At 53.0% G+C, this 27,975-nt stretch overlaps 1 protein-coding gene across 4 annotated transcripts; it reads left to right on the forward strand.

Annotated features, from left to right (window-relative positions):
• Window positions 1-280: 280 nt before the first annotated feature.
• On the forward strand, window positions 281-27,975 carry Septin8 (septin 8). Of its 4 annotated transcripts, none has more exons than XM_059270542.1 (10): window positions 281-345; window positions 13,143-13,263; window positions 14,903-15,098; window positions 15,424-15,604; window positions 16,618-16,779; window positions 17,283-17,379; window positions 17,821-17,989; window positions 18,172-18,304; window positions 18,416-18,606; window positions 27,759-27,975. In XM_059270542.1, exons 1-10 carry the CDS (start codon window positions 316-318, stop codon window positions 27,922-27,924), a joined length of 1,446 nt encoding a protein of 481 aa, XP_059126525.1. In that variant the 5' UTR covers window positions 281-315; the 3' UTR covers window positions 27,925-27,975. The 4 variants fall into 4 exon arrangements, with proteins under 4 accessions (XP_059126525.1, XP_059126526.1, XP_059126528.1 ...); XM_059270543.1 differs by lacking the exon at window positions 27,759-27,975 and adding an exon at window positions 20,967-22,256 and having other exon boundaries at window positions 15,418-15,604; XM_059270545.1 differs by lacking the exon at window positions 27,759-27,975 and adding an exon at window positions 21,149-22,256 and having other exon boundaries at window positions 15,418-15,604.

The raw sequence follows: 27,975 nt of genomic DNA on the forward strand, positions 1-27,975 counted from the left end.
CCCAGCAGCACCCGCAGCTAGTACCTCCCGCCAAGCCGCGGAGACCCCCGGTCGGTCCCAGCCCGGGGGAGCGTGCTGCGCTGGGGCTGAGCTGGGTAGGGAGGCCGGTCCCGCGGGCGGGGGCGGGGCCCGCTCCGCGGCTTCTCCCGCCGCCGCCGCCGCCGCCGCCGCCGCCGCCAAGGGGAGTTTCCAGGAAGTGGCCATATTGGATCCATTCAGCCGCAGCCGCTCGGGCGGAGCGCGTCCCGCAGCCGGCTCGTCCCCGCCGCGGCCCCGGCGCTCCCCGCAGCCGGCCCGCCCGGTGCGCAGCTCGCCATGGCGGCCACCGACCTGGAACGCATCTCGGTGAGGCCCGCGGCGCGCGGGGGCGCGGGAGGGGGGCGCGAGGCGGGCTGTCAGCACCGCGCGGCGGGGCCTCGAACCCGGGGACCCCCGGAGCCAACCCCAGGAGGGGGTCTCGGCGTGTCGGGCTTCGCGCGACGTAAGCTCCTTTTCGCGGGAAGAAGCCAAGACTTGGGCGGCTCGGGGCAGGTGTGAAGACAGACTCGTGTCTAAAGGGGAGGATCCCGGACGCCCCCGACTCTCCTTCCCCAGGGTGTTCCTGCACCCCTGGGGACTTGACTTAGCCGCGCAGGTGTTGTTAGCTGGGTGCAAAGAGTGAGGATGGAGCCCCAAGGGTTCAGGGATTTCCCCCCCCAACCCCTTAACACACACACACACACACACACACACACACACACACACACACACACACACATGCTCCGAAAAGAGCTCAGGGGAGTTGCAGACTTTGGTCCTGAAGAATCCGGGCCTGCTGTCCATCTCCTTCACTGCCTTCCCCCAGGAGCCTGGATCCTGGGTGCAACTCCAGACAGGTCCAGGGCCCCAGTGATAGGCTCTGGGTCTGCGGCAGCCATTCTCAGGAGCTGAAGTGATTCCAGATCCCAACCATTGAGTGTTTGTTTGGGCCCCAGTCAGGGTCTGCCTTCCTCTGGGCTGACGTCCCTTGATGGTCCTAACAGGGGTGTCTGTGGACTTGAACCAGGCCATGGCACGCGGAGGGAGGCCTTTTGGGGGTTGTCTGCACGCTCTTGGTGTCTAAGGCTGGATTTGGGTGTGTCTGGGAGGCTAGGCTGTGACAGTGAAGGAAGCTGTGTCCTCATGCCAGCATGTGAGGCCCTGGTCGGCTGGAAGGGGAGGAGGGGAAGGGAGGGAGGAGGTGGAGGAGGAGGGCCCAGGGCTGTTGGAGGGAGGGAGAATACTGAATGTGTGACCGATAACGAATTGGTTCTGGGGCTAAATAAGGGAGCCAGGACTTATGTAATTATGCTATAAATACTGCCATCCGAATTTATATATGCAAATTTCTTCTTTAATCTGAAAATACATTTGTTGGTCTTTGGGAATAAGCATAATAAAACAGGAGCTCTTGGTTTCATAATGTGTTGGCTGGTGTGTTCTGTGCCCCTTGGGGAGGGGGGCTGTGTGTCTGTTAAGTAAGTTTGCCGACATGGGGAATCTGCAGAGGCTTGGCCAAGCCGAGATCCACTTCACTCCTGTGGCTGTAAAGTGGAATTTATGTACTTCAGGAAAACAGCCGAGTCCTTATAAACCTGCCCAGTTGATGGAGACCAAAAGATGTGTGTGTGTGTGTGTGTGTGTGTGTGTGTGTGCTGCATTCTCTGCCCCTTGCTGACCGGAAGGTTCTGTCTGGGTTTGTTTGGAGGTCAGAGGTTCGTCTAACAGTTGATCTTGCACAGATGGGAGTATGTGTAGAGCAACTGGAATCAGTGGCCTGAGAGGATTCCTTGAAATGCTACTTGTTGGTTGTGGGACCTCTGGCAAGCTCTTTACCCCTCGGCGTTCTCCTCTGTACAGCCAGAGAAAATATGGTCTCCCTCATGGAGTTGTGCGGATTCTGGGAAGGAATGCAGGCGAGGTACCTGAGTAGTGTCAGGTACATGGGAAATACCGTGTGGGAGAGGGCAGCAGGGGATGTGTTTGCCTGGCTGCACCTCCTTTGCATCGCTATGTGGCCAGAGGTGAGCCTCGGAGGGTCCGCCGAGTGTCTACACCGTACAGCTGTGGCTTGGGAGGGCCTTGCTCTGTTTGCTTTTGGATCATTTCTGTGGGAAGTCTTCACATGATCCCCATAGTGAGCCAAAGCACAGACTCAGTGCAGCTGTAATGCTGGAATTCTGGGACCTTGCTTAGTATGATGGTTATGCTCCAGGGATGGATGCCTTCCCTGCCCTCTGCACTCTGGGCCATTAGCCTCCTGGGAGGACTTGGATGGGATTGAATTTGGGTGGAGATACTGGGTGGAGTTTGGCCGGAGTTTAGGAGTCTGGTCTCTTTCCTCCCTTCCTTATCATCCTGGGAAGGTAATTTCCTACCTTATCTTGTGCATAACCATACTGATGCCTTGAAGATTTTTTTTTTTGAAGGCTCACTGTAGTCTTTGGCTTATTGGAGACATGCTTGGATATTTCACCAGCCGCAAGGTTTAGTGGTACTGGGGCAGATATCCACTGCCCCTCTGGCTCGTGCAAGGTCAGAGCAGCTCTGGAGGACCTGAAAACTCTCTTAGTCCGGAGCCTACAAGGCCACACAGAAGGGTTTGGGCTATAGCTCAGGGGTGAAGAGCCTACTTAACTTGTGTAGGAAGCCCTGGGTTCAATCTGCAGTGTGCCTGGAAGAGAAAATGAACACACAGTGATGTACTTTGAGATGGAGGTGTGTTGGTATCTCGATCCACTCTTCCCAGCATGCTGCACACACCCTAGGCCTATCTTTATTATATTTTACTTGTTATGTTTGTGTGTGTAGGTATGTATGTGGGTATGCGTGTGTGGTGGTGTACACGTGGAGGGTGGAGGACAGCTTTCAGAGTCTCTTTTACCATAAGGGGACTGGGGATGGAATTCAGGCTGTCAGATGTCACGGCGGGTACCCTCACCCACAGCCATCTTGCTGGCCCCACATCTTTGACCTCTAAGTGGGTCCTGCCTTAGTCAGGTCAGGGGCTTAGGTTGATGGCTGTTGTGTAGGTTTGTGGGGGCAGCCTCAGCAGATTCTGTCATCTCGTGCTCTCCTTGGGCAGTCAGACTCCTGCCACACTCTTGGGGTCCCTCTCTTGCTTCTTGGTCTCTGACTCTGAGGCTCACTCCCCTTCTACCCTGACCCACTCCTGTGAGTTTCCTGTTTGCATCTAATGGAGGAGGTTCAGACTCCTAGGTGAGGGACCCAGTAGGTCCCAGGCAAAGTAAAGATGTGCGGGGGAGAGGGAAGAAACGTGAGGAGGCTGCCTCATCCTTGGCATTCTTCCCAGCCAGTCACTTACCCCCCATCTCCGCTTTATCCTCGGCACCATCTGTTACATCCGTTGTCACCCCTGTAATCTTGACACTTCCCCAACAAGCATGTTATCCAAGGAGTGCCTATTTTGTCCTAAAGCTAGGGATGTGGGAGGCAGCCTTCTCACCCAAGTGTAGCTCAGGGCTCCTGTCTCCGGGATCTCGGTATCCTGTGAAAATGACCAGTAGCCACGCCAAGCCTTTCTGGGCAGAAATGATAGTTGAGCAGAAGATACCAGTGTAGCTCCCAGTGGCTAGCATTGAGGGGTCACATGTGAATGCCACAGGCAAAGCCACAATTCTACACCTTTCCCTAGGAGGTGGGGTTGCCCTATCCTTCCTTCCTTCCCTCCCTACCATACTAGGGAACCAACCTTATGGGATGGATCAGAGCTATGAGTCTGGTGAGAAGGTGTTGATGACCCAAGGGAGCATTTGACTAGAGACTGCTTGGGGCAGGGAGAGAGAGGGTAGCAAGAGCAGACTGACCACAGTGCCAAAGAGGAGGGAGGCTAGGTGGAGTTGGGGAACTCAGGGCCGGTCCAAAAGCTGTGGAGGGTGGGGGTGGAGGGTTGGGGGCAATGGATGTTTTGATGTCTTTTTGATGTCAGCAGGACGAGATTGGGTGAGGAAGCAGATTTTGGTTGCTGGTCAGTCAAAGATGGGCCCAGTACCCAGATGCTAGCTTCCATCTGATGGCCCCTTGAGGTGATGGACGTTTGAGCCCTAGGATGAACTAGGTAGTGGTGCGTGTTTGGGACAGTAACTGTCCCAGAAGGCTTTCTGGCTGAAACCCAGCTTCCTTGGGGCCATGGCCCAGCTGCAGGATGACAGAGCAGAGCAAGGACGGCTGGCCTCCAGGTGTCTCTCAGGGCCTCCAGCTTCCTGCTTCTGTGCTGCCCGTAGGGTCTTGGGACTTCCAGCCACATTTTTACAATGCACTAGCTTTGTGGACAGCCAGATGTGGAGCTGGTTAGGCAGGAGGGAGACACATCTGCTTGGGGAACGGGATGTCTTCCAGACTCAGAGTGCCCCCTTTGGGGGCTGGGATGTTCTTCATTAGCTTCTGTAGGAGTCCTGTACACTCTCAGGGCTCACGTCGGGAAGCCCAGCTGGGAAGAGGCAGCAGAGGACAGGGCAGGGAGCTTCTTGGCAATAGCTACAGTTGCCCTGTTTGCCTTGGGGTGAGTTGAGTATTCTTAGCACTGGTAGCTTCCAGGTACATAGTAGGCTTTTTATCACAGAGCCGAGTTAGAGGGACAGAACCAGAGGAAGAGAAGTAAGAGTCCATCTCTGATGATGCCATACGGCTGTTCTCTGTGGGGCCTTCTGGGTGTGGGCCACCCCACACCTGGGCTTCAGCGGGGGCTGGACCCAGGATTCTCTCCCCAGGGACAGAGCTGCCCCTCTGCCTGCTGCGGAGGTGGATGGGCAGCAGAGATGCATGGCTGTGCCTACACAGCCACCTCTGGCCATGCTGGTGCCAGATCCACTCTCTGGGCCTTGCCAGCACCGTTCTCCATCCTGTGGTGGTAAATAAGGCAGGGAGGGACATTTTGGAACCCACATCCCCCCTTCCAGGGCTGGTGTTTCGTTTATGAGGAAATGCAGCCTTCTCCTCTGAATGAGGTTGGACCACTTGTGGCTTTCCCCACTGGCAGACAGCGATGGCTGCTGAGTCCTAGCCAGGCACAGAACTGGAGCTGCTTGCTGTGCCTCCTGCAGCAGAGCGCCCCGTATGTGCAGCGGCAGGATGGAACATTTCCTCTTCCTCCCCGCAGCACATCAGAGCCGAAGAATGTGTCTATGTCCCAGGCCTTGTGGGTGGTGGGGACAGGCACGGGCCCAGAAACTGTGCTTTTGGTTTCCTGGAGACCTGATTTTGGTGGAACTATGGATAGAACTGTCCTTAGTTGATGAGCTGCAGCCTGGCTGTGGGAAGAGGGAGAACGTATCTTGGACAGAGAAACAGATGACCGAGTACCGCGGCCTAGGGAGAACAGGAGGGTAGTTGGGCTACCAAGTTCCTGGTCTTCCTACAGGAGGGTGGGGAATGACTGGCCTAGTGAGAGTGACTGGTGGCCCAGTAGCCAGCTCCCCATTGTTAACCCTTGGGCCACCATGGTGGCACTATGAAGGTTGATCTGGGGTTGAGTCTTCCGCCCAGGTTTCTGTTGCTGCCGTAGAAGAGAGACACTCTGCTGCCCAGGTGTCCTCTGGATTGAGGACAGGTGTGTCTTGCTTCTGTTCTCCTTTGGTCCAGGATGACACCTTCTCCATCTTTGCCTTCCTGCATACAACCTTTTAGTTATTTCTCGTAACCTCTGACCTGGGTTTAGAAGCTTGCTTGGAATCCTGGGACCAGACCCTAAGCCTGGGAAAATTCCTAGGATTCCTCTTGGGCTCAAGGAGAGTTGTGCTTAACACCACAGTTCTGGCCAGAGGCCTCTGCTCTGGCTATTTTTATGGCCTAGGCTGCTTGGGAGTAGCTGAAGCTACTATGTGCCAGGAACATGGGTGGAGAAGGCTCCGTGGTACAGTGATTCCTGGGTCCTGCTCAGGGCCTTCTAACCCAGCCAGGGCTAGTGTTCTCCTGGGGAGTGGGCTTCCTGTCTAACCGGCAGGGTGTACCCAAGGACGCCTTGAGATGAATGAAAAGGCAAAAATCCTTCTGAATTTTAAGCCCTAAGATAGCCTAGGAGGCCGGCGGATGCTAGGAACAAGAGCCAGGGAACAGATGTGTTCAGAGACCAAGGCACTAGAGAAGTCTGTGGAAGATCTGGCATCAGGGAGCTTGTTCTTGATCCAGGATTCAGGAACCACATTTCTTTGATTCCCTCCCAACAACCAACTCGATTTAGGGTTCTTTTTTTTTTTTATTTTTTATTTTATTTTATGTTCGTTGGTGTTTTGCCTACATGTATGTCTGTGTGAAGGTACCAGATCCCCTGGAACCAGAGTTATAGACAGTTGTGAGCTACCATGTAGGTGCTGAGAATTGAACCTTGGTTCTTTGGAAGAGCAGCCAGTGCTCTTAACCAGTTATCCGCCCCCCTCCCTGTTTGGTTTTTTTTATTCATCCTCAACTTTACCTGTCTTGTTAGTGTGGATACTTGAGCTGATGATTTCCAGTCTCTTGAGTATAGTCTGCTTTTGTGTGGTGGCAAACTCCGAGACCTGATTTCTCCCTAGATGCCACCCCAGCTCCTGGTAAAATGGGCAGTTCTTCGTGTCTGTCCATTAGGGCAGATCCTGAGGGTTCAGACAGAGCAGTTCTGAACCAGGAGAGGGATGTCCCAGTTGCCCACTGGGCTGTATAATAAACAAGGTCCTCTGCTTTGTTCTGGATGGCCGGGCATGCAGGATTGCACTTCTTAGTTTGGTTGTTTTCTCAGATGTGCCAAAGAAAGTATGATGTAGAAGTTGGGCCTTGGCTCAGGATCCAGGAGCTTGTTAGTGATTAAAAAGGGGATCCTGGCCTACGGAGTTTCTCATTGTGTGCAGATCTCCAAGCTGCCAACTCTCTCTCTCTGCCCAGGGGGGTCTTTGAAGATGTTTAGAGCCCCTTGTGAGCATCCTAGGTTGCTGGGTAGGAAAAGGGCCCGAGTCAGCAAGATCTGTGCCTGTCTAGGGCCTGCCAGTCTAAAGGCTCATCCTCATGGAACAGTCTCCCACGGCCTCCGTGCCCCCAGAATGGAGTGGACGCCATCTCCCCAGATCATTCTGCAGGACTAGCTTGCTCAGTAATGGCTTTGGTCTAGATCCGTTCTCTGAAATGCCAAAACACCATGTTTGGCCCAGTATTTTCCTCCTCTTTTCTTTTTTTGTTTTTGTTTTTTTCCCTTTTCATTCTTTCTTTTTGAGACAGGATAACATGTAGCCCAGGCTGTCCTTAAGCTTGCTGAGTCCCTGAGGATGGCCTTGAATTCCTGATTCTCTTGTCTTGTTATACATCTTTTGTTTCCTTTTCACTTTGTTTTGTTTGGGGGAGGTACTAAAGATAGAAATCGGGGCCTTATGGATGGTTAGGCAAGCGCTTTACCACAGAGGTACATCCCTAGCCCTAGGTAGTTCAGACTGGTCTTGAAGTCATGATCCTCCTGCCATAGCCTCCTCAGCATTTGCCCCTGGCACATGCCACCATTGACTATGTTTTGTATTTTTGCTTCGAGACAGGGTCTCTCTATGTAGTTCAGACTGGCTTTGAACTCCTGATCCTCCTGCCTTAGCTTCCCTAAGGTTGGGATTGCACATATGTGTTGCTATGCCCTGCTTGGATCTCTTAAGGGGAGGGGGGAATCAGATTTCTAAACAGTAGACCTGCATTCCCACAGTTGTGTGGAATTGCAGACCTTTGGCCACCCTGGGCCATGTCTGAGAATGAACTCTGCCGTTTTCCACCTCTTCCTGGAAGGATTCTACAGGTGACCATGTCAGCTGCTGTCAGAAGGTGTCAGTTTCCTGGTCATATTGTCTCCATTCAGATCCTGAGCAGCGTGGCCTCTTGTAAATGAGCCTGTCTCACAGTGCACCGTAGTCCTCACGGGGCTGCCGTGGGGAGTAAGTGAGATGGACACTGTATAGTTTAGAACTCAGACGTGTTACAGTTACAGATCAGCATTTATGATACAGAGCATACATACCGTTATTGATCAGCATTGCTGTATCGATCCTTTGTCCATTTACGGTGCCTTGCTGAGCTCTGGTGGCATTTGAGTTTAGAATGAGCCTGGGGTCAAGGATGTGGTGGCCTCCCTTTCTCACTGCTGGCTGTCCCAGTGCCTGCCGCAGAGCAGATGTGTCCAGCGATGGCTGACTGTGATAGATTGGGAGTCTTCTAAGCATATTGGAAGGCAACAGAGCAGAGTGCTTTGGCTAAGGGCTTGTTCTGCTCTCCATTCCTGCGGGGCTAGGCCCTGGTTATTACCATACAGGGTGGGAAAAACTAAGTGAGAGACTCTAGCTCTTTTGGTTTAGTTCACACAAGGTGATTTTTTTTTTAAGATTTATATATTTATTTAGATTTATTTATTATATACACCTGCTTGCCAGAAGAGGGCACCAGATCTCATTATTGATGGTTGTGGGCCACCATGTGGTTGCTGGGAATTGCACTCAGGACCTTTGGAAGAGCACCCTGGGCTCTTAACCTCTGAGCCATCTCTTCAGTCCCACAAGGTAGTTCTTTTTTTGGTTTTTCAAGACAGAGTTTTTCTGTGTAGCCCTGGCTGTCCTGGAATCCCCTCTGTAGACCAGGCTGGCCTCGAACTCACAGAGATCCACCTGCCTCTGTTGCCCAGCTTTCCACAAGGTAGTTCTTAACAGATGACTGGTGTCGTCTTGTGAGCTCTGTTCCTCTCTGAGGCTGCAAACTCAGACGCCTGGCCTTCCTGGCCTCCCTGGCCTTCCTTGCCTCTGTCCTGTGCATGCATTGTTCTGTGGAGACTAGCAGTCACAGTGCTAAGGTCCTGCCCAGCCAGGGATTTATGCCAGACGTGTAGAGAAGGGACCAGAGGTAGGGCAGACAGGAGCTCCCTAACTGCTCTGCCGTTTCCTTGGCCCTGCTGCCCTTTGTGAGAGGGCTTTAGTCTTAGGCTAGCTCCACAGATGATCACAGGGTAGTCACAAAGGCTCCCCCCTGGGCCACTTGCTTTGGCATCATGCTGATTGGCTACCACCAGAGGGCAGGGTTGTTACCCAGTGGGAGACCTGATGTTGTGTCTGAGTCCTGGCCACTGCATCATGTTGGGGACACCTGGGGTGTTCCTAGTTCTTCCTCTGCTGTGACTGCTCAGGCCATCGAACATCTGAGGGGAGGGTGACACTTTGCAGTAAGTAGGTCACGAGTTATTGATGCCAAATGTGTGATCAGGAAGGCTGGCATTAGCGAGCGTCATCCCTCAGTAAAGCCAGAAGGTCACATCAGTCTCCTGAGGACAGGGAAGGACACTGTCTTCTATCAGGGCCGTAGCCATTATTCTGTGTGTGGGTGCACCAGAGAAGGACGTCCACTCTGGTCCCTGATGTTCCTGGGTAGACGCAGTGCAGCCTGGGCAATAACTTGGGGGTGATGACCTCTCGTCCTCCACACACTTCCACAGAGAGAGGCACATTGTGTGAGGGAAGAAGAGGCAGGGCTGCTAAGCCTGGGGAGGTGGGCTTGTGAGTTCCTCAGCGCTCATTTTAGCCCCTGGAGCCCAGAATTGTCAGAAAGTTTGGGGAGTGAGGCATAGGCCTGCCTGGTTTTTCTCCCTTTCTTCTTCTTCTTTTTTTTTTTTTTTTTTTTGCAAGTGTTCTGCTGTGGAGTGTGTGTGTGTGTGTGTGTGTGTGGGGGGGGGGGTTTCCAGACGCAGCTGACTTGGTCAGTTTTGGCGGCAGACTACAGGATGTTGGATTGCATCCTGATTGTGTCACCCTTGGAAGGAGAGCGTGAATAAATACGCAGCCTTCTCCGCAAGCACAGCACGCCTTCAATTTTGGAGATTTTCAGTTTCACCTAAAAATAAGCTCCAGCCTGTTCTGTCCTGCATTTGATCCTCAGCCTGCCGCAAGCAGGAAGGAAGACTGAATAATGAAGTCCTGTGTAAGGTGGGCAGGTGGCACCTCCAGTGTGGCAGCATTTGAAGATGCTGTTTGTGAACTTGAAACTGAGCCGTAGCGTCATGGCATGCAAGGGTGGGAAGCATAGAGAACATGGCTTCCCCAGCCCATGGAGAGCTTTCTGAAGTGGGGAGAAGAGGTGGAGGATCACAATACATAACTGTTAAGGACTGCCGGGCGGTGGTGGCGGTGCACACCTTTACTCCCAGCACTCGGGAGACAGAGGCAGGTGGATCTGTGAGTTTGAGGCCAGCCTGGTCTACAGAGTGAGTTCCAGGACACCTTGTCTCAGAAAACGGAAAAAAAAAAAAAAAAAAAAAAAGTTCAGGATTGGTGCCAGGAAACAGGACCACTGTCTGGGAAGGCCTGACGTGCTGTGTAGGGGCCAGCAAGGTCAGGTGCCAGCGAAAAGGCAGAGAGCCCTGGGAGCTCCGGAGTTCAGGGAAGCTGCTGAGCTAAAAGGGAGACTTAGGGGCTGAGAGATGGCTCAGTGGGTAAAGGTGCTTGCTGCCAAGGCCGACCACCCAAATTCAACCCCCGGAATTGGAATCCGCGTGACGGAAGGAGAGAACTGACAAGCTCTACCCATACAGGAGCGTGTGTGAGCCCCACCCCTACCCCACTCAATACACAAATTAATTAAATAGTGTGAAAGAAGGGGGAATGTCGGCATGCCTGTGTTGGTAGTCTGCTCACCAAGCATGCACAAAGCCCTGGGTTTGATCTCCAGCACTGCATCAAACTAGGTATGGCAGTAAATGCCTGTGATTCCAATACTGGGGAGATAGAGGCGTGAGGATTAGGAGTTCAGAGTCATTCTTGGCACAACAAATTCAAAGCCAGCTTGGGCCTGTCTCAAAACAAAACAAAACAACAACACCCCTACACACACACACACACACACACACACACACACACACACAGGAATTTAGAAGTAACCAGTGGGGCTGGAATTGAGCCTGGCGGGGAAGGCCTGAATGCCAGGCAAAGGGGTGGGTGGGAAGACGCTATGTATTATCTCTGATGTGGGCACCAGGGAAAGAAAGCTCCTTGGTGGCCCCTTTCTCAGGTTACATTTGCAACCTTAAGAGGACTTGTGAGGGGGCTGGAGAGATGGCTCAGTGGTTAAGAGCACTGATTGCTCTTCCAGAGGACCTGGGTTCAAGTCCCAGCACCCACATGGCAGCTCACAGTTGTCTGTAACTGACACCCTCACACCGTCTATATACATGCAGCAAAACGCCAATGCAAATAAAATAAAATAATAAAATAAAAGAGGACCTGTGAGTGTGTGAATTGGGACATGAAGCCCTGGGGACAGCGGTAGGAGGAAGGGTCACTGTGAGAAATAGGCTCCACCCAGAGTCTTTGGAGAAACAGGTTTAGGGCAAACCTGAAGAGTCACATAAGATCTAGGCTGCTTATGGACGTACTTAGGCGTGACTGGGACAGGTGTTAGTATCCGAAGGCAGGTTGGGTTTTTGTGCCAGAGGCCACACTGGCTAGAGATGTACAGGCCAAGATGTACTGGCTGCAGAGAGCTGACGTCTAGGTGCTGAGGAGACTCTTATGTAGCAGAAGGCACAAAGCCTCCTGTCTACCCCCAACTCCTTTGCCCACCGTGCGTGTGTGTGTGTGTGTGTGTGTGTGTGTGTGTGTGTGTGTGTATGTGATGCATGTACCACGGCACACCCACACCTGTGGAGGTCAGAGGATAACTCTGGAGCTGGTTCTCTCTCGGCCTCCCTGAGTTGGGAGGGTTGCCATGACTACCCAGAGCTCCACTGTGGAGCTGTGGATAGGAGAGACTCCTGTGTGCCTTCCTGTCCCTGGTGGTGGTTAGGGCATAGGCACTGAGGGAGAAAGAGGTATGGTTCTGCCCAACGTGGAGCTATGTGGGCCTCAACCTGCCCTCGGGGTGGCATCTTACTCTCACTCCCAGGCAAGCCAGAGAAAATGTCTGCACAAAGTTGAGTCCAGCCTTGACTCTCTCTTTGGGCTTTATTGCTTCTCTTAACAGTGCTACAGACCAACTCCAGTGGTCCCTGATCACTGGAGCCTGATGCCCACATTTCTGCTGAGGTCAGGTCTCCTCATGCTCTCCCAGAATCCTCTTTCTAAACAGTCCTGGCTCTGGTAGGGTTGGAGACCCCAGAGCCTTAGGTCTCCAGAGACTACCACTGAGGAAGAAGCAGACGCCTCCCCTGAGCCCTAGTCTTGGATCCGTCTTCAGGAATGTTGGCTCTTGTAGCCGGGTCCCTGCAGGGACTCTGTGTTTGATACATGAGTAGTGGAAAGTGGATGTGGAGGACCACCAGTCCAGCCTGACAGGGAGGACCATCTGATGGATTCAAAGTGGGGCTGGGAAAGGGCCAGTGAGGGAGTGGCAGCATCTCCACCTTCCTCAGACCTGGCTGTAGGAATATACACTCTCCAACCCATGCCTTGGGCTTTTGAAGATCCAGAGGAAGGCTGGGGATCTAGCTCAGTTGGCAGAGTGCCTGCCTAAGGATGCATAAAGCCCTGGGCTCTCCAGTAGCACATAAACCCGGCACGGAGTGCACACCTGTAATATCAGCACACAGGCGGTGGAATCAGAGGCTGGAAGCTGAACGTCATTCTTGGCTGTGTAGCAAATTCAAGGTTATCATGGACTGCATGAGACCCTGTTTAATGAAAAGATCTAGGGAGCTGGCTGTGTGGCACATACTCATCATCTTAAACACCTTGGAGACCGAGGCAGTGGGGTAGCAAGTTCAAGGCCAGCCTGTCTCAAAAGTGGGGGGACTCAGGGTCCCTCTGTGGGAGTGTGGCATGGAGTTGGAACCCTGGTGACTGCAAGGTGTGTCCTGAGTGGTGCTAAGAACTCAGGCACCAGGGGCTGGTCTGACACACAGACACCTCTTTTCCCAGGGGGCTCAGGGTCAGGGTTGGTCTGACACAGACATCTCTTTTCCCAGGGGGCTCAGGGTCAGGGCTGGTCTGACACAGACACCTCTTTTTTCCAGGGGGCTCAGGGTCAGGGCTGGTCTGACACAGACACCTCTTTTTTCCAGGGGGCTCAGGGTCAGGGCTGGTCTGACACAGACACCTCTTTTCCCAGGGGGCTCAGGGTCAGGGCTGGTCTGACACACAGACACCTCTTTTCCCAGGGGGCTCACTGTCTTGCTGTGCTTTTCTTGGCAGAATGCAGAGCCTGAGCCCCGGAGCCTGTCCCTGGGCGGCCATGTGGGGTTTGACAGCCTCCCTGACCAGCTGGTCAGCAAGTCAGTCACCCAGGGTTTCAGCTTCAACATTCTCTGTGTGGGTAAGTGGTGGCCTGGCCGGGGCAGAAGATGGGGGAGACTTCTAGGAAGTCTGTGTTGGCCGCCTGTCAAGCTGGGGTGGGGGGTTCCCAAGCAGAGGGAGATCTTGGGTGCAGGCTTTGGTCTTGCCTCTGCCAGGATCAAGAACAGGATTGGGGCCAGGACCTGCCTGACTCAGAGTCGCCACAGAGGAAGCGGAAGTGGGTCCATGAAAGTGCTGCCTAAACTGTGGGTGTTTATCATAGAAATTCACAGTCACAAGTTCATTCATTTATTTAAAAAAAAAAACCAAAAACCTCACAGGGCTGGAGAGATGGCCCAGTGGTTAGGAGCACTTGCTGCTCTTCCAGAGGACCGGACATCTGTTCCCAGCACCCATGTCAGGTGGCTCACCACTACTTGTAGCTCAAGTTCCAGGGAACTTGACACCCTCTTTCTGGCTTCCACAGGTACCTGCACATACACACACACACGCACACGCACACGCACACACGCACACGCATAAATAAAAATAAATCTTGGCCGGTCGGTGGTGGCGCACACCTTTACTCCCAGCATTTGGGAGGTAGAGGCAGGCAGATCTCTGTGAGTTCAAGGCCAGCCTGGTCTACAGAGCGAGATCCAGGACAGGCTCCAAAGCTACACAGACAAACCCTGTCTCAAAAAAAAAAAATAATAAATGAATAAATCTTTAAAGTATTCTCCCCTTCTTACTATGTGACAAGGATACAAGGGTGAATGAGACCCTGCTTTGTCACTGGGTCACAGGGTAAATCTCTAGTACCCTTTGGAACAAACACAACCTGACCAGGGAGTCTCCATGTGTCCAAGGCCTAGGACTCCCAGAGGCACAAAGACTGTGCAGGGTCCTCTGTAGGTATCCCTTGAGAAGGAGACCATGCAAAGCTGAGGCTGCCCAGGCTACAGGGACCAGCTGCTGGTGGTTTCAGGTCCTGTTCCTGTGGACCCGTGGCCACCTTGGCCTGAGAAGGGTGATGCTCAGAACGGGCTTGTGTTTTGTGACTAGGTCTCTTTGAAGCCAGCATCCAGTGGTATCCATAGCCTGGTACTGCCTTTTCCCTGCTCCCTGGGGAAGGTCACATGCCCTGCATAGCCATGTCTTACATCAAAGGCTTCCTTTATGACTCTTCCTTGTGAATATTGTTTTCTTTCTTCTCTTTTTCTCTTTTCCTTTCCTCCCCCCCCCCCCCCGCCCCCTCTTTTAGAAAAATTGTTCATTTTATTTGAGGGAGCACATGACAGCGGACAGCCTAAGGAGTCACTTCCCTCCAACCGTGTGGGTCTCAGGGATTAAACTCCGGTTGCTAGGCTTGGCAGCCAGTGCCTTTATCCGCTGAGCCATTTCACAGACCTTTTTGTGGGGGCGGGCAGGATAGGGGTTGGTGTTGAGATGGAACCCCAGGGCCTTATACATGCCAGGCAAGTACTCCAAAACTGAGCAACAGCCGAAGCCCCCACACTTTTCAGAGGCCACCAAGGATGGGAGAGTGAGGAGTGGAGAGAGAGGCTTGCTTCCCTCTCCTGGAGCTGAGGGTCTTCGAGCCCCACCTCCTCTAGCTACTACCAGCCCTGGCTCTAGCCTTTGATATTCACCTCTCTCCCTGCTGTTCCCCCTCACAGGGGAGACTGGGATTGGCAAGTCCACACTAATGAACACACTCTTCAACACAACCTTTGAGACTGAGGAAGCCAGTCACCACGAGGACTGTGTACGCCTGCGGCCTCAGACCTACGACCTCCAAGAGAGTAACGTGCATCTCAAACTGACCATCGTAGATGCTGTGGGCTTTGGGGATCAGATCAATAAGGATGACAGGCAAGAGGCGGGAAGGGCGGCCCCACCTACCCTTGTCCACCCTGAACTGGTTGACCTCCATCCTAAAACTTCCCAAACACTTCCTGCTTCAACCCGCCCCACACATACACCCTAACGTGACCTAGGAAGGGCAGCTGCTGGAGAAGGACTGAGGTCTTGGGCCCTGGACAGACCAGTTCTTCCTCTAGGAGGGCATAGAAGAAGGGGTCGGTCAGCCTCCTACACCAGATAGGGCAAAGCTGTTCCCAGGGAGGGGAGAGAGTGGGGATAGCCTGGCTCGGGCTCTAGGCTGCCTCCCAGGTGATGAACCTGTCTGTAGTTACAGGCCCATCGTTGACTACATCGACGCGCAGTTTGAAAACTATCTGCAGGAGGAGCTGAAGATCCGCCGTTCCCTCTTTGACTACCATGACACGAGGATCCACGTTTGCCTCTACTTCATCACGCCCACCGGGCACTCCCTGAAGTCCCTGGATCTGGTGACCATGAAGAAACTAGATAGCAAGGTACATGCCCCTCCTTGTCACCCGACCTCTGCCATCCGCCTCTGGAAGGAGGTGTGGTGACTGCAGTGGGCTATCCTGTGGTCAGCTTGGTCCTCTCTGGCTATTTCAGTGGCCCTCACTGAACTTTTCCAAGCCCTGTTGCAACTTTCCTCCTCATTTGCAGCCTTGCTTATTTATTTATTTATTTGTTTGTTTGTTTATTCATTCATTCATTCATTCATTCATTCATTTATTTTCCTTGTAAAATGACTAACCCCTCCTGCTGACCCTCTGCTCTTGCTTGCCTATTTATTTATTTATTTATTTATTTATTTATTTATTTATTTATTTATTTATTTATTTATTTTCCTGGTAAAATGATGAACCCCTCCTGCTGACCCTCTGCCCAGAGTGTCCTCTTTCATCCCAGCCTCTTAATCTCTAGTCCCTCCCTTCACTTCTTTCCTGTCTGAAGGCTTCCCCTTGGCTCTCTTCTGAGCTCACTAGGAGAGGAGAATGACTCAGAATTGAATTGTGAATGAGGGCAGTTTCATGGGATGTCGGGAAGGGTTGGGGGTCCTGGAGGACACATGCCCCCCATAGTTACCTCTCAGTCCTTGTGACTGTCTTTCCATTTCACGAGCTAATTGTCCCCATGAAAAATGGTAACCTTGGCCTGGCGAGTTGCTCCTGGTCATCTCACCTGCTTAGTGGGTGGCTTGGCTACCACTACTGTTTCTGTCAGACCCCGGGCCAGTGAGGACCTGCAGAGCATTCTGGTCCGAGTTGAATATGCCATGGTGATGAAACTAGGGGCTGGATAGTTATGTTGGGGAGCCGGGGCCCTGAGAAGCTTTACAGCCAGTTGTTAGGGTTCCGGATATCACAGTGGCCACAGGTGGCTGGCTTTGGACTGCAGCTGCTCACTGGAGCCACTGTCTTCCTGGTTTCCTGCTCTTAGTGCTTGTCCATGGCCAGTGACCGTTACTCAAAATTGTCAACCAACCTGCTGCTCCCTCCGCTGACCTTCACAGGTGAACATAATTCCCATCATTGCCAAGGCTGACACCATCTCCAAGAGCGAGCTCCACAAATTCAAGATCAAGATCATGGGCGAGCTGGTCAGCAATGGAGTCCAGATCTACCAGTTTCCCACCGACGACGAGGCTGTTGCAGAGATCAATGCGGTCATGAATGTGAGTGTTGGTCAGAGGCCTCAGGGCTCCAGAGCCAGAGGGCTTGGAGACACCAATCTGAGACACAGTCCCTGGGGACTCAGCTTCCCAGAATGTTATCCTTCGGGTCTCCATCACAGGGCGGGTAGGCGTTCCCTGCCTCCCAGGCCTGATTTCTGTGGGCACCAGACTAGAGGATTTGGGTATTGAGTTTGCACTAAGGATCCCCTAGATCTGAGTGTCACAGGTTCTAGACTCTGGGTGGGAATATGATGACTGAAGGAGTGAGTACTTGCATGGCCAGGGTCACTGGTCCTGTCAGAGCGCTCTGCTGGCCCTGAGAAGGACACCCCACAGACAGGAAAACCAGGAGTCTAGAACATTTCTCTGAGAGAGATGGGAAGTGAGCCTCAAGCCCAGAGCCTTGTAAAAGGCTGGTAGCCCCTCCCTAGGGTGCAGGGGTGGTGAGAGTCTCTCTCCTCCTTCCAGCAAGTGCTCACATGTATACCTGGGCCCCTTTCCAGGCACACCTGCCTTTTGCTGTGGTGGGCAGCACAGAGGAGGTGAAGGTGGGCAACAAGCTGGTCCGAGCACGGCAGTACCCTTGGGGAGTGGTGCAGGGTGAGTGTGGGGCGAGTCCATGCCCAGCTGGGGCCTCAGCTCAGTCTGCTCTTGTCCTGCCAGCTGAGGCCCCAACCACTGTCCTGCTGTCCCTCTGCCCATCTTCATGGCCGCCTCACTCTGTGGGCTCCCGAGGCACCTGGCCACTCTCCTGCTGTCCCTCTGCCCGTCTCGATGCCCGTCTCCATGCCTGCCTCGTGCCGTGGAGCCACGAAGGCGTCCAACCACTGTCCTGCTGTACCCCAACCATCTGCATGTTTGTTTCGCTCTGTGGAGGCCCTAGGGCCCCCGACCATTGTCTTACGTTCCCCCTGCTGATCTGCACACCTGCCTCGTGGTGTTTCGGAGCCACCCAGGCACCCAGCCCCTGCCCTGCTGTCTGTCCGCCCCCCACCCCCCTTCTGCGTGCCCGTCTCATGCCCCTCACGCCCCTGCTTTCAGTGGAGAACGAGAACCACTGTGACTTCGTGAAGCTGCGGGAGATGCTGATCCGGGTGAACATGGAGGACCTTCGGGAGCAGACCCACAGTCGGCACTACGAGCTCTACCGACGCTGCAAGCTGGAGGAGATGGGCTTCCAGGACAGTGATGGTGACAGCCAGCCCTTCAGGTGACAGCCGGCGCTGCCTCAGCCACTCCTGTCCCGCCAGCGCTCGCTCTCTTAGGCCTCATAAGCCCGAAGGCAGAGGCTGGTGGAGCCCCGGGTCCTCTTGCCCCTGCCCAGCATCTCCCCGACTCCATTGCCTTGACTGCCTCGGTTCTACCTTTGGCCTCTCCTTTGGGTCTCCGCAGCCTCCAAGAGACATACGAGGCCAAGAGGAAGGAGTTCCTGAGCGAGCTACAGAGGAAGGAGGAAGAGATGAGACAGATGTTCGTCAACAAAGTGAAGGAGACAGAGCTCGAGTTGAAGGAGAAGGAACGGGAGGTGTGTGTCAGGCCTAGGGGGCTGTGGAGAGGACGTGAGGGCAGGCTGGCTGATGTGGAGGGGGGGACCTACTCTGCCCGTACCCAGGTGCCTCCCTTCTCTCCTGCCCAGCTCCATGAGAAGTTTGAGCACCTGAAGCGAATCCACCAGGAGGAGAAGCGCAAGGTGGAGGAAAAGCGCCGGGAGCTGGAGGAGGAGACCAATGCCTTCAACTGCAGGAAGGCGGCCATGGAGGCCCTGCAGTCCCAGGCCTTGCATGCCACCTCACAGCAGCCCCTGCGGAAAGACAAGGACAAGAAGAAGTAAGTGGCATCTCCCTCCCTGGGCTGTCTCCTTCCTCCTGGGCTCAGTCACTCCTGCTCTCTCTCTCTCTCTCTCCACTTCTCAGTCCCTCTGGGTCACCGCTCACCCGTGCTCAGCCTCCAGCTGACCTCCTCCTTTGCTCTCTACCGGTTCCTTGGACCTCCATCCTGCTCCTGCCCTAGTCTTCTCCATGTCCCACCACCTAGATCTCTCTCTTGTAGCTGTTTACTCTCCATCCGGCCCCCCTTTGACCTCTCTCCTCCCTCATCCTCCCACAGCATCCTCAGCAGCTGGGGCCTCTTCACTTCTGAGGGAGTGAAGGAGCTGGGTCACGTGGGCAGCCAGTAGCAAGGAACAGCCAAGCAGGTGTAACCACAGGAGACTGGGACAAGTCTGCCAGTCCAGGAGAGGGACAGATGTGGGACTGTCCTCGTTTCCTGCCAGATTCCAAAAGAGCCTGTGCTTCTGCTTGAGCAGCTGTGGCATATGTCCCCTAGGCCTCTGGGGCTGGGGTGTGGAATCCTGGTAGCTGGTGACACCTAGCAGCAGGGACCCGTACGGGCAGGCCAGTCAGCACTGCCCATCACTGTCATCTCCTCACAGCTACTTCCTTCCTGCAGGGCTGGAAGCATGGACCCTTCCTGCAGGGCTGCGGGGCTGCTCCTCTCGTAGGGGTTGGAGCAGTTCCTGTAGAGTAGGGAGTGACAGATGGCAAGGAGGCTCTTCCCAGGTGTGCCAACGTAAGGGGCACAGAAGAGTTCCTAGCCGTGTTTCCTTAGCGTTTTCTTTGCTTGGCCCACCCCCTGCCTCTGCTGCCTCCTTCTTTTCTTTGCCTTCTTAAAAACAAACAAACAAAAACAACTATTTATTATTTTTGTGGTTCTAGGGATTTGAACCCAGGGCCTTGCACATGCTAGATAGGTTCTCTACCATTGGTCTACATCCCCAGCCATATTCGTGTTCTCCATAGTCCTTTCCCGAGATCTTATCTGGAGTCTGATACCCTGTCTCCAGGGTTCTCAGTTTCCCACTCTACTTCATTGGGAGACTCGGGCCCCGTCATTCCGTGGTGTTCCCGTCCACCTCGGCATCTGGGGCCTCTTCGCTGCTGAAGTGGTAAAGAGGCTGTGTTTCCCTGGCCCTTGGCTTACATTTGTTCTCATTGTTTTCTTTCCACCACCCCCTCCCCCTCAGCCTCATTCCTGGGCTGCTGTTTTCCATTGTATTGTTGAAGGATACATATACCCAATGCTGCCATTCTTGGGGGCAGTAGAGTCTAGTGGTCAGACCCACACAGTGGGTTGTTAGCTGTGGCCCTGGGATAGATACATCTTGGTGCATGAACTCGCCAGTGTCCTGCCTCACCCCTTGGCATTCACTGATGCACAAGCACACACACACACACACACACACACACACACACACACACACACTCCTGCCTCAAACTTTTAAGTGCGTCTCTGGGGCACAGACAAAGCATGTAGGAATAGATGGATATTGTGGTTCCCAAGGCTTGCTCTCTGCTTTGGGACGGGTGTCCCCCTTTTTGTAGTCTTCCTTATCCTGAGGCCTGACAGCCCACCCCAGCTGCCTATTCAGTCCTGGTCCCAAGCCCAGCCCTTGGTTTGGTGAGTGTGGAGGTTGAGGTACAGCCAGTGTGAGCTTTAAGCTGGCAGCTCAGAAATGGGCCTCCTTGTGAGAGGGACAGGGGACAGAGTCTGGATACTCAAAGTGACTCTGCCCTGCTCCCTGCTAATGTGGCCCAGGCAATCTTGTGAAAGCAGAGGTTGGTAGACAGTGGCCCCAAATAAGAAACTGGGAGAAGCCCCAGCGCCAGCCAGGTATGGTAGCACATGCCTGTGTCCCCAGCACTGGGGAGGCAAACGCAGGGGGGTTGCTCTTAACTTTGAGATCAACCTGGGCTATGTAATGAGTTGTTAGACTAGCCTGGGCTACATAGCAAGGATCCTGTCTAAAAAAAAAAAAGGTAGGGGCGGGGGGAAGAGACTGCAGGGCAGTTGAGGGTGGAACCCCCACTGCAGAGATAGACCCAGCTCTCAGTAGAGGCCTGTCCCAGCTGTCTGGTCTCCTGGAATGTTGTTGCCCAGGTCTGGATCTGGAAGGCCAGCCCTTTCTGTTGGGTGGGTTACACCAGAGAGCTTCAGTCAGTTTGGCCCTGGGAGAGAGCACTCTGTCCCTGTGGAGCTAGAATTGGGGTTCAGGGGTCCAGTGGGATAGGGTGGACCAGGCGTGCATTTGGGAGTGGATGATGTCGTGGCCATTTAGTTAAATGGCTTTGGTTGGTTTGTACTCATTCTTTAAATTGTAATCAATTTTTGCGAAATTACTTCCCAATCAGATTTTGACCCTCAGCCCGGGACGCCACAAACTGAAGCGAGCGCCCTGCTTGGCTCATCACAAATGCCAAACTGACTGTCCTCTCCCAGTGCCCACCTTGCTGTCTTTGCTTCTGTTTGATTTGGTCTGCGTATCTTTTAATGTGTCTGTTTTTGTTTTGTTTGTTTTATTTTTATTTTTCAGTTAAAGCACGCACAGACTTACATGTCGAGAGCGGACTTTAGACTTTCATGTGTTAAGTTGCTTGAGTTACACCTTGTGACCCTTCTCCCATAACATGGTGTGAGGATGGACTGGGAGCCGGTACAGACTCCAGTGTTTACAACCTTGCCTTGTCCTTACCCGCTGGCCCCAGGCTGCCCGGGCCTGGCCGGCGCCCCTCTCTATGCAAACGTGTCAAAGCCATGAATGCTGGAATCCCAAACTGACGAGGTTTATTTTTTCCAGAGCTGGTGGCTGGTCTTCCATTTACAGTGTCACTATTCCTTGACGGAGCAGTTACGTGCCGCTCTAGTGATGGCCCCAGCCAGGGATGCTAGGCCTAACTGTTCATCGTCAAGCCGGCGGCGGCGACTCATGTGGTGCCCTAGGCGTGGCCTGTGGTCTGGTATATACTCGCTGCAGAATTCGCCTGTTTCCCCTTCATTTTAATTTTTCTAACCTAGAGCTTAATTTCAATAACTTTGAAACATTTTCTAAATTTTTATTTTGGCACCAGTATAAAGAAAAATAATATCTATTTTTCCCATTATTTTCATAAGTAACACAGATTCCCTGATTTTTTTTTTTTTAAACTAAAAAGAGCTCTAAACCTTCTTACGCAGAAAACACTCCTATGATACACAGGGAGAGGTGGGAAATAAAGTTCCTATTCTGGCAGTGTTTGGGACTTCTTTACGGACTGAAGTGGACCCCGAACAAGACCACGCCCGGCGTTTTTACTGTGAATGTAAATGGAACAGCAGCCCAAAGCCCTTGTCTCTGACCTAGAGGTGCTACCTGTGACAGGGACCAAGTGCATATGTGTTAAGTGTCTGACTCCAAATAAGCCGCCTGCTCCCAACCAGCGTGCTCAGTGGGGAGAAGGCCGTCATGTCAAGGTCATTGTTACTTCTTTCCTGGCCAAGTCATGGGGTAAGGAAATAAAGGGGTCTGAAGTATTAGGACAATTTGAGGTGGGGGGGAAGAGAGAGAGAAAGGAAAAACCAAAGCCTAGCGGCTAAGCTTCCCCTCTGGCTGTAGTTTCCAGGTGGACACTTTTAAGAAAGTGGCTGTCAGGTGTGATGGGGCAGAGCTGGCCTCATAACCGAGTGAGGTCGAGGTAGAGGCCAGCTTGGGCTACATGAGACCCTATCTCAAAAACAGAGTAAAAACAAGCAAAGTCCTGACAGAATCCATTCTGCTCTGCTCCTGGTGGTCTGCAAGCCTCAGGGGTGAAAGTGGGGTAAAAACGAATGTCCTTAGTGTTGGTGCAGCACCGGCTGGCACCGGGCTCCCCAGAAGCTTCATCCCGAGGAGCTGATCACCCAGGGCCCGCTCACTGAGAACCTGAGGAGACCACACTGATTCATGCTGCGTTCAGTTTTTATGCCCCAGCTCCCTCCCATCACCGTTTCCCCCTTTCGGCCAGGCCTGCTTCTCTTCGGCCAGGACCAGTCTGGCTTCTGGCTTCTTCCTGTCCTTCTGAGATGATGGTTCATTCAGAGTGAGCTGGAGGGGAAGGTTGTTGTGAGTCCACTGAGGCACAGCTCCCCAAAGGCCGCCTGTACCTGTGAGAGGCTCCACACAGTAGGAGAATAGTACATGTTGATGCTCTGAGGAAAAATCCTCCATAACCAGGGTGGATCCTGGCTGCAAGGCTGGACTCTTGAACTATTTACAAAGACTGCTTTAAGCAGAAGAATATAAAATTAGGTTCAGACCTTGGAAGCCTTGTGGCTCCGCCCCTAGTCCGCCTCTGGTCATGGCAGAACTGATGTTGGACTTTGGTGTCTGAGGCAGAGGTGAACTGCAGGCCAGGGGCTCCTCTTAGGGAAACTGTGTATCTGGAGGTGTATTCACTTCGGTCCAAGCCTGACCTTCAGAGCAGCCTCTCCTAGCCAATATGTTTAGAGACTAGGATGAGCCAGCGGGTTGTCCAAGATAGGGCTGCAGGCTCACGGTCCATGCCGGGGACTCTGGAGCCAGCAAATTCCCCCGCTGTCAACTGCAGCTCACCAGCCACGACTGGAAGGCTGCTGTGGTCAGTGCCCACCTTTTGGCCCAAAGCTTGCCAGCATCCCTGGGGAGACCTGACTTGCATTTTCTAGAGTCCAAGTTGCCCACCCCCCCATGGATCCTGTCAGCCATGGCAAACTTTTCCCCTGCTGTGTGGAGTTCCATTATCTTTAGCTGAGGTTACATTAATCCTTGGTGTGCAAGAAAAACCCGAAGCTTGCCTTTGGGGGACGTGACCCTCATGTCCAGCTGGGATCGACTCCTCATTTGTCGGCTCCATGGGGACTGTCATAGGATCATGTTGACATTTGCTGTTATGTTTTCCTTTAGTCATTCTGTGTTGTGGTAGAATCACCGTGAAAGTTATGGTTCAAGCTGGACTTTTGAGAGAGAAAAGATCCTGTTAATAATCATGCCAAATCCCTAGGCTCTCAGGAGGCTGAGGCAGGAGAATCAAAAGTTCAAGGCCAAACTGGGCCACTTAACAAGATCCCGTTTAAAATTAAAAACAAAAAAAATGCTGGGCATGTGACTCATTGCTAGAGAACTTGCCTAGCATGATTGGGGACTGAATTCTCTCCCCAGCACTAAGCAAAGAAACCCAACTCAGCAGCCACCAAGCAGGTGTATCTCAAGCCAACCAGGGTGTGTGTTCTTCCTCATGTTGGGTGGCCTGAATACAGGCGCCTTGTGATAATGCACACTGACCCCGTACATGTTCCTGTGTGTGTGTGCGCGCGCGTGTGGACTCCCCTTGCTTGGGGCTCCTACTGGGGAAGCGCCCAGGAAAGCCGGCTTGCTTGTCTGTTATGTTACCATGCGTTTCTAAAACCACTTCAGTTGTTAACCATTGCCGCTCCATCCGTCGTCAACTTGTTTCCGTTCCTTCCCATCCACTTTGTACTCATTTGTTTTCATTAAATTTTGCATTTATTTTGAGCTTTTTACAGTGTCATTTTTGGGCAGTAGCTTTTTCTGATTGGAGTGTCTTGAGCATATTAATATCCTGTAGCTGTGGCAAAATACAGCCTGCTTCCGCTGTGACCTTTGCAGGGGCGGGGGTGGGGGGGCAGTCTCCCGAAAGAATTTCATTTCCTAGTGAATCTTGATGCAGGCACCTGTGAGGGCTTGTGGGCTGAAGGAGTCACAGGATCAAAGAGAATCTACAGTCTGGGGCTCTTGAAGAGTTATAGGGGCCAAGACTGAGTTATAAGGTCCAGGGCATACCCGGATCTCAAGGAGTTTACATCTTTATTAAGGAAGCTTGGCTTGGAACAGCTAACACTTATGTGTTTTCAGCTCTTGTAATGATGTGCTCTAACATCGCTAATCCTCATCATCCTATGATTAGATATTATTACTGTCCTCAATTTTCAGGGGAAGTCCCAGAGAGGTTTCATAATTGCCTAAGGCGGCAGAGCAAGCAGCTGGAAGAGCTGGGATTTGCATATTGGTTATCTGTATCCTGAATTCCTGAGCTAAAGCTTACCATCCCATCAGGGTCACAGGGGAAGAGTGGAAATGTCATCGTTATATAGTGTGATGGTGTGGGCCGTGGGACTGAGACGGTGTGTGGAGGTGGGAAGCCTTGGGAGATGGGGGAGTGGCTGGAAGGAAGGGTGCACTGGTGGTTGGAAAGAACAAGCTGCCTCTGGTCTTTCTGCCATCTCCACGTCCCCTGACCTCAGTCCTCACTAGCCCCTGGCCCTTCCAGGTGGGGACAGAAGGAAGGTGGATTGTGTTCATGTTAACCAACCATAGGGATTCCCGTTTGTGTGTTGAGGTGAGGTGAGTTGCCAGTAAAAAACTAAAAGAGGCAAGCAGAACAGACCCCAGGCCCCCATGCAGTCTTTTAGCAATGCACAGTGGTACATTGGCAGTGGAAGCGGTCGCTGCCCAAGAAGAGTTACTTCATTTGCAGACACACAGGCCACCTCCTCACTCTGGTATGGGACTCTTAGAGCTGCCTTTTTTCTGTATAAGCTTGAGAATAAGATCAGCCTGGGGGACATTTCACAGCTAGAGCCACCTGGTTGACAGGCCCAGGTGCTATGCAGCAGACACCCAGTGCCACAGGATACCCACACTGGTATAAGCCCTTGAGGTGAACTCCCGTCCCATCCACAGTGTCTACAGGAACATCTCGGCCTCTGGATGGAACAGCAAGAGGCCAGTCCGCATGTCTACCTTGCCGGCCTGCTGTAGGCAACTGGAGATGTCTGAATGTCAGGTTTCTGGCCACTGTCAGCTCCCTATCCTTATCCCCATTTTCTCCTGGTCTTCCCAGGACTTACCTGGAGGACGCTTATTGACAGGACCCAGAGGACAGGGTTCCAGGAATCTACGACTCTAGCAGGAGATCGCACAAGAGTTCCATGAATGGAAAGTAGGTCTCCAGCAGCACTGAAAGCCATTCAGAGTGCATTTTTACAGAACCCTCCAACAGCCAGGCGTGCTGCCCTGTGCCTGCCATCCCAGTACTCCTGCCATCCCAGTACTCCTGCCATCCCAGTACTCCAAAGGCTGAAGCAGGAGGATTTTAGCTTTGAGGTCAGCCGGGCTGCAATTTGGGCTCAAAGAAAAAGGAAAAGAAAAGAAAAAGGGGGCCGGTGAAATGACTCATCAGGTAGAGGCGCTTGCTGCTAAGCCTGCGAGCTTGAGTTTGATTCCCCGAGACCCATGTAGTAGAAGGAGAGAATTAACGCCCACAAATTGTCCTCTGATCACCACACAATACACAAATAAATAAATGTGTGTGTGTGTGTGTGTGTAAGCTCCAATAAACAAAACCAAAGAAATGGTAAAATGGTAGGTACCCTGGCCTCATGATGTGGCCTGTCTGGTCCCTGACCACAGAGTGAGCATCTGGCAACACATTGTACCCACTCCCACCCCCATTCCATGGCTTAGCACATTTATGAAAGAGCCACTCACAGTGGCAAAGCTTCATGGACCACCTCTAAATTTATGGCCTAGTCATTCAAGTCCCCAGTTTGGGGACTGACACGGGTCCAGCTGGCGTCTTGGCCGGCTGGGCTCCACAGCTCTGCGAATGGGATGGACAGTAGGATGGCTCCAGAGAGGCAGCTGGCTTCTTCCCTGCCATCCATGCAGGTCTCCTGGCAGCATGGCAGTCAGGAGAGGCTGGGCTCAGCAGCACGGGACTCCGCATCCCCTCCATGTGTGTCACAGAAGCATCCTTAGCATGAAGTCCTCTGCAGGAAGGAAGTGGGGCGTCTGAGTCCATGGAGGAGATGTGCTGCTGTCTGATGTGGACCTTAGGAGAAGGTGTAAATCACCACCACATGGGGACACTCGGGGCCAGAGACATCCCACCTTTTAGAGGGAGCAGGGTAGCTGGGACTGAAGTGCTGCTACTTTTGTGTTTGGGACAAGACTAAGAAGCTGGAGGGACCTGGCCAAGCCGGGCAGGTAGACAGCAAGGATTGGTCTGTGAGGGAGCCAGGCACGGTGGCTCCCGCCTTTAATCCTAGCACTGGGGATCTCAGTGAGTGCTGAGCCAGCCCTGACCACATAGTGAGAAAACAAAAAAAGCCGGAGGAGCAGCCCCATCCTTCAGGCGGAGGAGGGCTCATACTAGCTCTCACTCCAACTTTGAGGGACAGAACCAGTCCTTGCTGAGGAAGGAAAAAGTCAGAGTGCAGCCTTCTCCCTGGCTTGCTGGTTCCAGGGGACAGACAGGGAAGGCAGGGTCACAACTTCTGGCCACCTTACCTCTTCTGGTCGTGATATAACTTTCTTCTGAGGACTGAGGAGCTTCTCCAGTGGTTCTCCAGCTTCTCCCGGTCTCATTATGAGACTCTTAAAGCCAAAGAATTCATAGGTGTCCAAGCATGGTGAGTTCCCACAGGTCCTGGGGGTCTCAGGGTGGTGGCAGAGAGGCTGGCTGGCAGGTGAAACAGAATTGGCACATGAGGGTAACCGCAGTCTTCTCAGGCGTGGCTTCACAAGCACCTCGAAGCCACCGTACTGCTCAGCACTGACAGGTACGTCAGCAGAGCGGTAACCTCAAAACAGTCATCTCAGACACAGGAAGGAGTAGTCAAGCGCCAGGACGATCACATGAGGCACTTTTGAGCATGGTACAGCTACCCTACTTCATAGCTTTAACTACCATCCTAGGAACCTTCATCTCCATCCTCAATAACTAAAGATAATCTACCACTCCATCCTAATCTGTCCTGAGAGCTGCTGACACGGCCCCCACCCTGTGCCTGTCACCACAGATCCATAGAGAAGGAAAGTCTGGACGTTATAATCCTCAATATTAAGCACCCAAATCCTCCACCCATTCCTGATCTTGGACATCAGACTGTATTCTCGTTCCTCACCGCCAAAATCCCTTCCCTGTGAGTTCAAGGTTTGCCATCCTGGGGAACACAGAGCACGAGCCCACACAGAAAGCATGGCGTGAAGTCAGACTCGTGCCATAGATGTCTTGCTAAGTGTATCTCCTGGGGCCCCCAAAGGAACAAGAAGGGCCATGGGTACCCCTTTCAGCATAGAACGCGTCAGCTGGAAGGGCCAAGTTGATGTCTACCTGTGCTTTCTTTAGCAGATCAGATATAGGAGCACAGCAGTCGGGCATGAGCCTCTCCAACTCTAAGGTGATGATGACCAAAGCCAATGTGGAACCCTTGAACTGCAGCAGCTGGTGGCCTGCCATACAGTGCTGCAGCTGCCTGGTCAGGGACGCGACGTGGAGGGAAGGATTCCTCTGAGGCAGCAGTGCCGCCACATGGGGGCCAGCTCAGGACCATCAGGGCGTGGAA

Source organism: Peromyscus eremicus, chromosome 8a (assembly GCF_949786415.1).
Source record: "Peromyscus eremicus chromosome 8a, PerEre_H2_v1, whole genome shotgun sequence".
In the NCBI taxonomy this organism is placed as follows: Eukaryota; Metazoa; Chordata; class Mammalia; order Rodentia; family Cricetidae; genus Peromyscus; species Peromyscus eremicus.

Bases quoted from the DNA above. Each gene is read 5' to 3' on its own strand.
- Septin8 (XM_059270542.1), top strand. From the start codon at position 316: ATGGCGGCCACCGACCTGGAACGCATCTCG. The intron at 15,605-16,617 runs GTACATGCCCCT...TGACCTTCACAG, and splicing joins TGAAGAAACTAGATAGCAAG to GTGAACATAATTCCCATCAT. The intron at 17,380-17,820 runs GTGAGTGTGGGG...CCCTGCTTTCAG, and splicing joins CCCTTGGGGAGTGGTGCAGG to TGGAGAACGAGAACCACTGT.